The sequence below is a fragment of the Accipiter gentilis genome, chromosome 26, assembly GCF_929443795.1.
Source record: "Accipiter gentilis chromosome 26, bAccGen1.1, whole genome shotgun sequence".
Classification (NCBI taxonomy): domain Eukaryota; kingdom Metazoa; phylum Chordata; class Aves; order Accipitriformes; family Accipitridae; genus Astur; species Astur gentilis.
The window spans coordinates 4,626,841-4,639,713 of NC_064905.1; the positions used below are offsets into that span (position 1 = coordinate 4,626,841).

The following is a 12,873-nucleotide window of genomic DNA, read 5'->3' on the forward strand; positions in this document are numbered from 1 at the left end:
TAGGCAACCAAATTATGTGTGCATGCAAGTACCTATCTTCTTGAAACAATAGTACAATAGCAAGAGTTCTTCAGTTAGGAAAAAAAAATACTACAATCTCAGCATTTCTTCTGGCACCTGGCAAATTAACCCCTACTGCTAACATATGTCTCTTGCTGCTGGCCTTCCAAAATCAGCAAGTGGTTTGCATATGCTGAACACGCAGTAGCTGTCTGCAGCCACAGTGAGCAGAGGACCTGGATTTCAAGCCAAGAGACTGAAACTCTATTCCCACCCCTGCCAGTGACCATCTGTATGACCTACTTAGAGTTTATATTCTTTCGAGCAGATCTCACAGTGTTCTGCTACAGCACAAACTCCTAGTCGGGAGTGGACCTCTAGAGAATACGAAGTCAAAAGCAGCAGCGTGAATACATACACATATGTTCAAGCATTTTATATTCATTTCACACCAAAAAACCCCAATTCTCCCAAGGCTAACTGATTTACAAATTTCAGCATAATATCAGTGGTTATTCCATGGTAAACTTAGAATAAAAATCTAGCTCCAGATACTATAAGTTCGTAAACACTAACTACAATAAAAATCGCACATAATTTGTAAACAGCTATGTCTTAACTTGGTGGTCTCTCAAAAAAGGAGACATGGTCAGAGAATTTTGGCAATAGGTTTCCTAAAAAACCCAGTGATGCATCAAAAGTAGTTTTACATAGAAATGAAGCAATTATAACAAAACTTTTCTTTGGTAGGTCCAATAAAGAATTTCACTAGAGGGAGAGAATTATCTATTACATCCCTCTATACAAAGGGAAAGATATATGAGAGGAGACAGTTTCTTACATCACACATGAGACACCAAAAGCCCATTAGGGGTGCTTATGCAGGACAAAACAATAATTTGTTTCCCTCTGATATTTTTAAATAATGAATTACCAAGTGATCTAAAAGGAAAGTGTCAAAAATTAAGTTTAAGAAGATTTCTTGTCCTCTGATCAAGAAAGACATAATATTGTCTGAAGACAAAACTGGATAAATGTCTGTGCATGAGCTCACACATTCTGTTAGAATGTTCCTAAACATTACGGTGAAAGTACACAAGCAGTTGAAAGCATCATTCTTCCTACATTCAGCCACTCAAACACCTGAACCACCATAGTCTCTCTAAGCTGTAGTATAGTTACAGAGTAGGAACAAGAAATCAATGCATCAACAAAAAAATCTGTCAATGTAATTTAAGGGCTTGTAAAAGTGCTGTAGTGCTGTGGAGCTTTTGAAGATCAATTATAGCAGCAGTCAGCAGGACCGTGCATCCTATCTGATGAAAGCACTCTGTTCCATGACAGTATGCAGTGAGAATTTTTGAATGCCTGGGAATACATACCAATAAATTTAGCTTAACCTCAAGGCTTCCAACTTCAGGTTCATGTGTAACTTATTAAATAGAACCAAATTTCATTGGCTTTTTTTTATGTTTTTTAAAAAGACATTTTCATGTTTTCACAGCTCTACTTCATTAGAAAATGCTGTGAACATCAACGGGTAAAGGAAAAGAAATACCAATATATGAAATCCAATTAAATTTTAAAGACAGTACTATTGGGAATGGAAATAAATTAATTGAACTGGAACTGTAGTGAACTACATGGAAAGAGACTGAACACTAAAGCCTGGAGAAAAAATGGATAATTTGAAACACATGCAAATTAATAGACTTCATTGTACTTAGCAATGTAGTCAAATATATTCCATATTCATGGCACAAAAAAAATACTACCTGTTCTAGATAAATGTGAATTTTAGTTAATGATACTGCTGGCAATCTTACCTTAATTATCATGCTGCATCCTATTTTGTGATACACTACATATGCTTTCACTCTTGTAAATTACCTTCCACCTCATTGCCTGGAGTAATGAATCGGGCATTGTCTACACCCTGCAAACACAGTTGGTTCTCTACCCAATTAATTTTAGAATCAATTGTATTTAATGTAGAGCAAATAAGGATCTTTGGAATTTTCTATTTTCAACCATGGCAATGTACAAGAAAAAGGACTTGTTTGCTATTTACTCTGCATATTATTACAGTAGCACAGTACAGAAACTTTTTCATACTGCTATAATATCAGAGATACTTAATTATGTATTGATCTTTTCACATTCTTCAGTGCCTGCACTTAAAACATGTTGTGGACTTTCCCCTATGGTAATTACAACTTGAAGGTTAAATCCAAGCAATATGAAAACAAAACATACATGCAAATAATCATAAAATATCTGTTAGATAGGAACCTACTCAGATATACAGGATCTAGTGCAAAGCAGCTAGGCTGGCAAACGGTTTAAGTATTATATGCTGCCTTTATGGTCTCAGCTGCTTGGTTTTGCTGTCAAGTGTTTGATATGTTAGCAAAAAATAGCACAGAGAGGTTTTGGACGTGATTTATTTCTTTAATTTACAAATTTAAGATTAAATGAAACCACTAACTACCTGTCTGGGAAAAATTAAAATGTATTGAGTATCTGGTCAGCAGTATACAAAAACCACCATTTATTGGTTTTAGAAAAGCTCCTCAATTAAAAATCCTCTTAGCAAAATTTCTTATTATCACCTTAAAAATATAGACACAGAAAACATATACGCTTTTTAAATTCACAGCATATTCTGAGGTAGACATTTTTCATGATATACCAGCTACATATTTCAAGACATCAGACTAGCTGCATTTATAATCAAGCAGCAATCTATTATTATTACTTATCTGCAAGCAGTAAAAGCTTTACAGAACACTTTGCATTAACAGACCATAGCTAAAGCAGAGGCCTGCTAAACACATGAAACAAGCACCACAATAAGCAGACCATAACGGTATCTTCTTTGGAATCCAAACCCCCACTCTTTTCTCTTCTGGAGCATACATCAATATGGAAGAAAGGAGCTGTGGGATGTACGCTAAAAGGTGTAAGATGCAAGTCAATAGAACTGTGAAGCACATATGTTATTGTATGCTCAGCTATTTTCCTTCTGGATCTTTATTAGGGCTTTATGGCTTATTATACGAGCATGGGATCAACAATCCTGATATATGAACCAGTAACAAATATATTTCAATAAGACAAGTTTCTTTAAAGAAAAATTATCAAATCATTGTTATTCCACAGAAATGCCTGCTCTCGTTCTGTCTTCTAAAATTCTGAGACAAAATGATAAAAAGTTGAGGTTTTCTTCCAGAAAAATAGTATTTGAGTGGAGACTAACATATCTCACTAAAAGCATAAAAATTAGCAAAAGGTAGATTAAAACAAGTAATATCCTTAGTACTATCAGAACTTGAACTACTCAGCTGCTAAGTCTCTAACTGTTCTTGCAGATAGCAAAGCAGCGGGTTTACTGCAGATGAACCAAACCTTTCATAACCTGAGAGTTCAGGCTGGTATGTTATATATCTACAGTTTGCACAGAAGTTTGTTACTAATGCATACATACACACACACAAAAATCAGTATTAAACACAGTCAAGGTAACTGACTGAATTCTAATTAAGATCAGGAGTTTAAGAGAGTGCATTATTTTAACCTAAGAGTTTTTCAGTTTTGTGAGAGGATATTTTTCCTTCCGGTATAAATGCTACTCACCACAAGAAGCAGAGATAAAACTAAGACTGGCACTTCTATCTTAGAAGCAGCAGCAGTAAAAGCAACTGGTAATGCAATGATATATCAGACTTGTAAAATCAGTATCTGCAGATACCCAAGCTATAGCTATTTTAAGTTCCATGGATTCAAACAACCTTGAGTCTTACACATAGTTAAAAAAAAAAAAAAAAAAAAAATCACAGCTGATGACCAGAAAATTATTACCATAAATGTAAATTAAAATGCTATCTAATTTAATCTAAACAAATCAACTATGCCATTTTCTTCATTTTGTCCAGGAAATCTATAATGGTCTCAAAACACAACACAGAGCTAATTATTGTTATAGCATACAACATACATTTCAGTCTCCATAGAACGCAACACGGGTCTTCAAATAAAGTTGAATTTTTATCTGCCCTAGCTAGCTAGAACTGCATCACTCTTCTGGCAACACAGAGGAAAGAGATGAGCAGAGCAGTCCTCTCACTCCAACTCATGCTCAGTACTATTTGCTATCCACTGTTATAGTAGAATCATTATCTACAAATTGCCAGAAACTGAAATTCTGACAAAATGGACATCCATCTGAGTAGCTCATGTGCCTTTCAAAGCTCTGGAGGTTTTCTACACAACAGTAAGATGCTGAGAGAGAAGCAAGCCATCTGGTCCACAAGAGGGGAGACAAAACACTTAACAGTGAAGATGAAGTCAATCATGTAAAACTGGGCTTCTCTGCAAGGACTCCTTCAGCAAAAATTCCCTTTCTGTGATAATATGAAGGAAGACTAAGCACAAGGGCGATAAAGACATTTCAGTACCACTTATTGCTCCTGTTCTGAGAGTGGAGAAAGACAATAAGTTCTGATAAAGGTTAAGAAACATCACAATTCCTATAAATGGAGATGCTGCATTGCAGCTGAGCTATACGACAGCATAATCAGACTTTTCTTCCTCTGCCCAAGCAGAAGACTTATATAACATAAGCTGCGTTCACAAGGTTTCCTCTCATGTTCCTATTTCACTATAGAGCTTACAAATGGATTGAAATGATATATACAGCTCCATCCATCTAACCATTATATCATGGGAAAACCACATAAAACTGTTCTTCTGAGACCCACCTGCTCCTTGTTCTAGGGTAGCAATCATGCTTTGCACAATAGCCGTCTTGTAGAAAGAGGTGAATCCTCTCCAGAGGTCAGACTTCTGGCATTCACACTCTCTCAGTATCAGCTTCACTCAGTTTCAAACATGAATTGCACAAAACATAAGTCAACATTTCAACACCTGTTTATTTTAAGTCTTAAAGACATTTTATATTTACCTTGTTTTTTAAAAAGGTTGCTGCGTACTATTTCCTTCATGGACTGCACTTTCTGCTTCTGTAGTTTCACTGGTGGAATGCAAGTGTAAAACTCATATAGTAGTTGGCTGCATGTAAAGGAAAAGTGTCATAAATACCGTACAGATTAATTCATCATGTGTTAATAGAGACAGACAGAAAGAGCAAAAGATCATATATTTCTAAACATTTATTCTTTTTAAGACTTAGATTTATTTACCATAGCACAAACATTATCAAGACATCAGTGGCAGGTTAGAAAGAAAACTTTCAAGAGAAACAAGATGAGGTTGAACTAGATTTTGCCTATGTTTACAAACATTTGTTACTTTCCATTGTTTTCAATGGAATAAATATATTCTTGAGGGTGGTGGAGGCAACTTATATTTGTCTGACAAATAAAGAAAGATACTTATTTCAAAATGCTAAAATCAGATTTGATTTTCTGGAATAGGGCTTACTCAAGGGAGAGGTGGGGAGAGAAGAAGAGAAAAAAAAAGACAGATTGTTCCACTTGCTCATTTTATTCACCAAGTTACTGCTTAAGTATTGGGCTGGCATAACGAATTCTGTCATTATGTAAATGGGATAACAACTCTCTGTTAAAAGCATATGCCCAGAGTTCCACCGCTGTCTTGATCAGTACAAACCAGCATAGCTTTGTTGACTTCAACCAATCAATAAGAATTCATTGTGGACAGCAGCAATACATAGTATACACCATGTGATATATCTGCTAAACCTTCAAAATTAGCTCACCTCAGTAACTTGGCATCAAAGACCATTTCAACATCATGAAGAACTGATGGTATGTACTTCAAGGCAGCAACCTGATTGATATATATACATTGTGTTAATTTTGCATGTTTATCTGCATATACAGCATACAAACAATACAAAGCAAACCACTGACACAGACACACACAAGACAAACAATAATAAATTTTGACTTCTTCACTTGGACTGAAATTTTACATGACATTTGAACATTAATTTTACCACAGAGTACTACTCACACAAGGGCTCTTGTGCTGAGGAAATACAGAGGAACTTAAATACAATAGTACCAAGTGGATCATACTCCCTTTGTAGACCACTGGAAAGGCTAAAACCATCTTTGTAGATCATGTTCTCTTTATAGACTACTAAGACTGTTGTTATGATGCAAATATGTAAACCAAGCATTGATCAAAGCAGGAGGTCTTTGATCATACTTTGTATCAATTCCATCCCAGAAATGTGCCATGCAGGAGGCAGAGGTCAGGGCAACGGTCATCTACCCAGCCCAAAAGCTGCACTTTATGGAACAGATGAAATGCAGCAGCATCTCCACAACCACCCATCTGCAGCTAAGCTATCTGACGCCTTCTCTTATCCTATCAATTTCTGGAGGTATATTTTCACAGAGTGGTGGAATAATCAAAGCTTAAAAGATGACAAGGGTAAGAAAAAGACACATTACTCTTCTTAAACTGTCATGGTTTAACCCCAGCCAGCAACTACGCACCACACAGCCACTCACTCACTCCCCCTGCCCCACAGTAGGATAGGGGAGAAAATTGGGAAAAGAAGTAAAACTCGTGGGTTGAGATAAGAACGGTTTAAGAGAACAGAAAAGAAGAAACTAATATTGATAACACTAATAAAATGACAACAGTAATAAGAAAAGGATTGGAATGTACAAATGATGCACAGTGAAATTGCTCACCACCCAGTCAGTCCCTGAGTGGCAATCCCCCCACCCCCACTCCCCCCAGGTTCTATACTAGATGTGACATCCCATGGTCTGGAATACCCCGTTGGCCGCTTTGGGTCAGCTGTCCTGGCTGTGTCCTGTGCCAACTTCCTGTGCCCCTCCAGCTTTCTCACTGGCTGGCCATGGGAAGCTGAAAAATCCTGGACTTTAACTAAACATTACTTAGCAACAACTGCAAACATCAGTGTTATCAACATTCTTCGCATACTGAACTCAAACCACAGCACTGTACCAGCTACTAGGAAGACAGTTAACTCTATCCCAGCTGAAACCAGGACATACATAGACAAGAATACTTAAGCAGATAGTTTTCAGGCTCAAAATCATCACTAATATTTAAGGCTAACATCCATAAAGACTAACTTGCAGTATGCTGTGTCATAAAGTTCCTTTGTAGATTGGAAGTATTTAGCCTCTACAATACCTTTTGAAGGCACGCATAGTGAAAAATCTTGCAATAAAAAGCAAAAATGTTAAACATATTTAACACTTGCTGGGCCACTGTCCACTCATTTCTCTATTTATGCTTTAGATATTAAGAGCTGCCTACAGTGATTTTTACATTCACTAAATGACCTGTGACTTATCTTCCCACTAACTAGCTTGTATTTCTCTAATACTTTACATATCCAAAAGGATATGCCATACTTCTTGGCTGAGAGCTGTAACAAATGCCAAGCAAAAACAGACTCTGTGATTTTCAAAGCATTTTTGGTAAAATGTTACATAATTTGTCAAAAAGGAGAACCTGGCCACATTGATAGAGGTTTGAAGCAGGACATTAGTCTCTTCCTTCCCTCCTATCTTCCTATTTCAATAGGTTACCTACAGTAGACCCTTTTCATGGAAGTTCAAATCTGTATAAAGATGCTGTGCAATCACAGATTGCCACAAGGAAAAACATCTAGGGGTAGTTATTTATCTAAAACAAAGTAGTTGTTTTCTCTGTTCTTATTTCAGATGAAAAACAGAATGTCTTCTTGACAAAAACATTTTTGCCTATCGAAAAATCTGACCACAGCATCAATTTTTGGTTATTGTGCAAAAATTCTTAGCAAAAAGCTATCGTTAATCTGCTGCCATTATGAACTTAAAACTGAAGAAAATAGATTTAATCATATCAATTACATTCGCATGCTGCTATAAATCCAGCCATAGTAAAGAGAATCAATTTAACACATTTGAGTTTCACTAACCTCTTCTTGGTCCAGATTATGAGAATTACAAAGGTAATAACAGCTTTACTTCATTGTGCAGTTTTAGGGTGTAAATTTCTACTAACATTTTGCTGAAAACTAAGTTACAGTAATGTGAAGTCTTCTATTACTGATATAGCTCTATTTTTCACAACAGGCTTGTTCCACAAATGATACATCCGGGGTTAGTAAAAAAATTAGAACAAAACCCAAAACTATGCATTACACAGATGCTTACTGTATTTTCTTCAATGAAATATAGTATATGCTACAGGACTGATTAAACAAGTTATTCAATAAATGCATGCTGAAATTGTACAATTTCTTTTCACTCAGAATAGTGGAGTTTACCGCCCACCTTGAAAACAGGAGTAACTCTTGGTTTATGTCATCTGTTTATAGGGACTGTAATAAAACAGTAAAGATCACACTTTCCATTTTACACTGGCAAAGCACAAACCCCAAACAAATTTTTAAAAAGCCCAAACAGAAGTATGTTTCCACTAGCCCCTGAAGTCTGTACCTATTTTAAACTACAATAAGGGGTAAACTGAATTAACTACAAGCAAATGTCATTTTTAATTATGAACTACCACTACACATCATAGGAAATCTAAAAACACTGTAAACCTGGAACCAATGGAACACAATTCTTGACTACTTATGCCTCTTAAATTCAGCATAAGGCAATTTCAGTTACAATAAGGTAAACAGAATTATTTAAACCTAGAGTAAGCCACTAATTCAAAAATTTATCATAAAATTTTCTACACGGCACTCATTGAGGTAAGTTCTTGAATACTTATGCTTGTCTAGATACAAGCTTAGCATTAATTTCAACTGAAAACACTTCCGGTTTCAGTTACATGCTTTCAAAATAATACTATAAAAATCAGGTTCCATCTCTTACACCAGGTTTCAGAAACCACTGCTCTAAAGTGATTTGGTAGTTTCTATGAAGAAACAGCAAAAGTCAATGGTTTTAGCATGACAGGGCAAAAAAGCTACATCTTGCTAATAATCACATATGGCCACATGTCACAAGAGATTCTCCTGCATTTGAACAAGGCTCAATACTGCTCCTGGTTTAACTGCTAAGCTAAATGCTTCTCTCCTGTGGAAGAAACTCAAGAGGAAGTTTACAAGTCCCAAAAGCTTTCTTGTACCATGGGACCCAAGTCTTCATCCTACAAAAACCTACTCAACAACAACAACAAAATCTAGAGGACCTCCTGGAGTCCACAAAAAGTCACAGGACCAATTCTCCCAACAGCAGAAGCTCTATCAAGAGCTGTCATTGAATCATAAAACAGGAACTGGAAAAAGGTGCTGATATTCCATGGGAATGCTACATCAGCTCAGTCCTCCATCTGATGTAAAGCCACACTAGTCTGGATTTTTATGAAATGGAGTAAACGGGATAAAGAATCTTATTGTGATATGCCCACTAACTCTTTAAAACAGACTAATTGTAATTCCTTGTACCACTTTCATCCCTTTCCTAACTGAAGAAAAAAAGGTTAAGCAGCCCTGAAATGATATCAGACCAGAAATAATATCTAATTTTTGGCTCCTGTGCAGTAAATTCTAACTCAATGTATAGATATCTATCAGAACCATGTTGCATGCAGTCAACAAGTCCTCGAATCTCAGTCACAAAACATGATAAAACGTAACAAAATATTAGAATCTGCATTTCCTGAGATTTTATAACTTGGTTTCAAACAACAGGAAAATCGTTTGAACTACCATACAAAGATTAGTCTAAAAAAAACCTTTATAAACAAGCATTGCAAATGGACAAGTTGAACATTTAAAATAAACACTAGTCGCCCCAGAGCATCAGTATTTCAGCTTGTTCAGGACAATAAATTCATGTACACGAATGATAAGACAAGAGCTATGATAGAGTGTATTAAGGCATACAACATAAAAGCAGAGCCTCCTCAAATACTTCTAGTAAGAGAGAGTGTGAGGAACATGGCAAGGCCAACAGGAAACTGAACACATCAAAACTGCAATCAGCAGTGGGAGAATGTTAGTATGAATATACAGTTGAAATGACAAAGAACAAGGAAGAAGTGTTTTTCTTTCCAGTTACCAATTTGAAATTTTAATGTGTTGATAGTTTGACAAGCTTTTGGTCTTGTCACTAAATAAGAAACTGTCTACTGTTTCCTCAATAGCTATCAGCATCACAGTGCTTCTATACTGAAACTTTCAACAAAGATGAAACTGCCACTCCAGGGAAGAGGCTTGGAATGAAGCCTGTGTAGACTTAATATATCCTGTACCTCTACAGAGCCAATTCCTTGTTAAAAACTTTGTCTCTTCTTTATCGGGGGTAGGGAGGTTAGAATAAAGACAATCAGAGACAGCTTGCTTTGGCTCTCATTTAGACCTTTTAAACAACATAAACCTATCATTCTATTTCCATGAGCTTCCACTGTATTAGCCAACTTAAAAGAAAAAAAAAAAAAAAACAAAACAAAACTATTCAGGTCTTGATTCAAAAAGAATTCAAAAAGTTCAAAGAACTTCAAAGAGTTTAGTCTGCAGCAAGGTTGTATAAAGTCTTTCAAACTGGCTCAATGCTAGCTTAAGATGCATTCAGATGAAGTCATTCCTCTGCAGATCTCATCCCCCCATTCATACATAAATCCAGGAAGGTCAAAGGAATGTTTAAAAGCTGCTACCACTTCAACAAAAAGATTATATCTTCTACTATCTTAGCCATTATTAGCTCCTTGAAATAGGTTGGGGAAAGAAGTTGGGGGTTTTGTTGTTTGTTTGTTTTAAAAAAACCAAACACCCGTACACAAATACCTGTGGTGGGCTAGAAACTTGTCCTAGCCCCAGTTTTACTTCAGCAATATGTTGTTCCTTACTCTTCACGCAACAAATACTATACTGTACAATAGCAGCATCTGAATTTCATTTTACACCAATTCATAGTTACTGTGAAAGATGTTTGATAAAGGATAGGGCCACCAGTGGCCACAAAATATTTCAAGCAGTACTCCACTGACACTTGGTCTACTGTGCTGTCTGCCTTCCCACATATTCCCCATTCTGCACTTGTATGAGGAGGGAAATGGGGAGGATATGGCTACCATTTCTCTGCAGATCTGTAGTACCAACTGAAGTACAGTAACATGTATATGCCTTGCATTCTTTTAAACTTTGAAGTTGCATTCTCAGTAATTGCTACAAATGATGCACTATGGACACAATTGAACACTGCCCTTAATGAAGTCATAAAAATCTCCTCGTAATCAGTACAAGACCTTCTGCATTCTTCAGACCTTAGAGATTAATTTTTTAAGTGGGATATAGATAAACCCACAGCATTGCAGAAAATTTTTTCTTACATACACAATATACTGTTAAATTTACTTTAACATTTACTCCTGACCAAGCTTATTTTCTTAGTTGCCCTCTTCTGCAACATTACGTTACACATATTCATAAAATTCAAGTACCCATGAGATGAAAAGAACATTCAAAGAAATCATCAGTGCTCTGTATCTAAGTCTAATCTTATTTGCTATCAAGGCAACTTTAACAAGTTACTATGCCATCCCCTATTGTACACCACAATCAAAGCATCACTGTCAGTACCTTTCTAGCATTATTCTCTCATCAGTAATCTATGCATCTCTGTACAGTTTTAAGTTCTTATAATCTACTGCAGCAGTATGGATGGGTCAAAAATGTGTGGGAAAGAATTATTTTCATACTTTTCAATACCACAGACGATTTCGTATTCCTATGTTTCTATGACCTTGAGAACATTTCATATAAGGTTTCTGAAAGCATGCCTAGAATTGGGAGTACCACTTTCTAAAATCACCACCTAGGAGCAAGCTGGTTATAGCTGACATTTGCAATAGACAAGACCATCTGAAGGTCAAATGTGATGTGTCAATTGGGGGACAGAACAGTTTTTGGAAAAGACACCAGAGCTTAATTTGTAATTTAAGGTTGAGAGCACAAGCTTGTCAATGAAAGGGCACACTCAGACTACAAATCAGACATCAACAGTATGACTTTATAAAAACACTTCATCTGAAATTTAAAAATAATTCATCAAATTTTATTCCCCAGAAATATAGGCTGATTTACATAGACACAAAACATATCTGCAGAAAATGATGCGTCTTCCCTGAGAGGTCAAGAAAGAAAAGAAGGTACTATCACCTCCCTACTCCCCCTCGCCCCCAGATTCTCCCTTGACCAAACTGTTCGTAAGTTCTGGAAATTTATTTTCAGGTTTCCAGATTTCAAGAAGTCTACCCTCAGAAGTACAGAAAAACTACCTCTAAAAACTATAAAAATTCATCAGCAATGGCTACAGAGAAACAACTGATAAATGAAGCAGCTGTAACATCATCCCTGCCAAAATAAATTGTAAAAAGTTTTATGTCTAGTATGTAGGAAGATCAGTCCCACCACCAATAAGTCAGTATAAGTTCTGAACTGATTGTTCTAAATAATTACAAGAAAAATCTGTGAAAAGTCTCTTAGAAGGAGGAATTCTTACCCTTCACATGCACACTGATACTAGCACTAGTAGATTTATAACATTCCCAATCTCGACTACAAGGGGCAATCTCTTCAGAAAGTAACGTCCCAGGACCTGAAAGCAGGTCACTCTCCAGTTCATATGGTTGCTTTCAAACATCAGCAAAGTTAAGATATTGAAATTATAATTCTAATTGTAGTAAAATGACTTCAAGCAATGCTGAAGTTGAGAAGCATTTGGTCTGTCAGTTGAAACAAAAGGCATAACTTCAGCAATTCCAGAAGGAAAAAAAAAGCTAATTTTTATTTACATGTAAATTTTCAGTTTACCAACAGTAAATTAACAATTCAGTCTTCAGCTGTTCAAAGCTTATATAAACAGTACTGCAAAACAGAACCAGATAGCTACCCTTCTC

At 36.1% G+C, this 12,873-nt stretch overlaps 1 protein-coding gene across 2 annotated transcripts in view; it reads right to left on the reverse strand.

Moving 5' to 3' along the window:
• Window positions 1–12,873, reverse strand: part of DOCK2 (dedicator of cytokinesis 2) — a 214,236-nt gene that overhangs the window by 154,035 nt on the left and 47,328 nt on the right. For both annotated transcript variants that reach the window (XM_049829393.1, XM_049829394.1), the window contains exons 24-25: window positions 5,741–5,811; window positions 4,964–5,070 (exon numbers count right to left, since the gene is read on the reverse strand). In XM_049829393.1, the coding sequence (XP_049685350.1) occupies window positions 4,964–5,070; window positions 5,741–5,811 (178 nt within the window). The remainder of the gene's footprint in view (window positions 1–4,963; window positions 5,071–5,740; window positions 5,812–12,873) is intronic.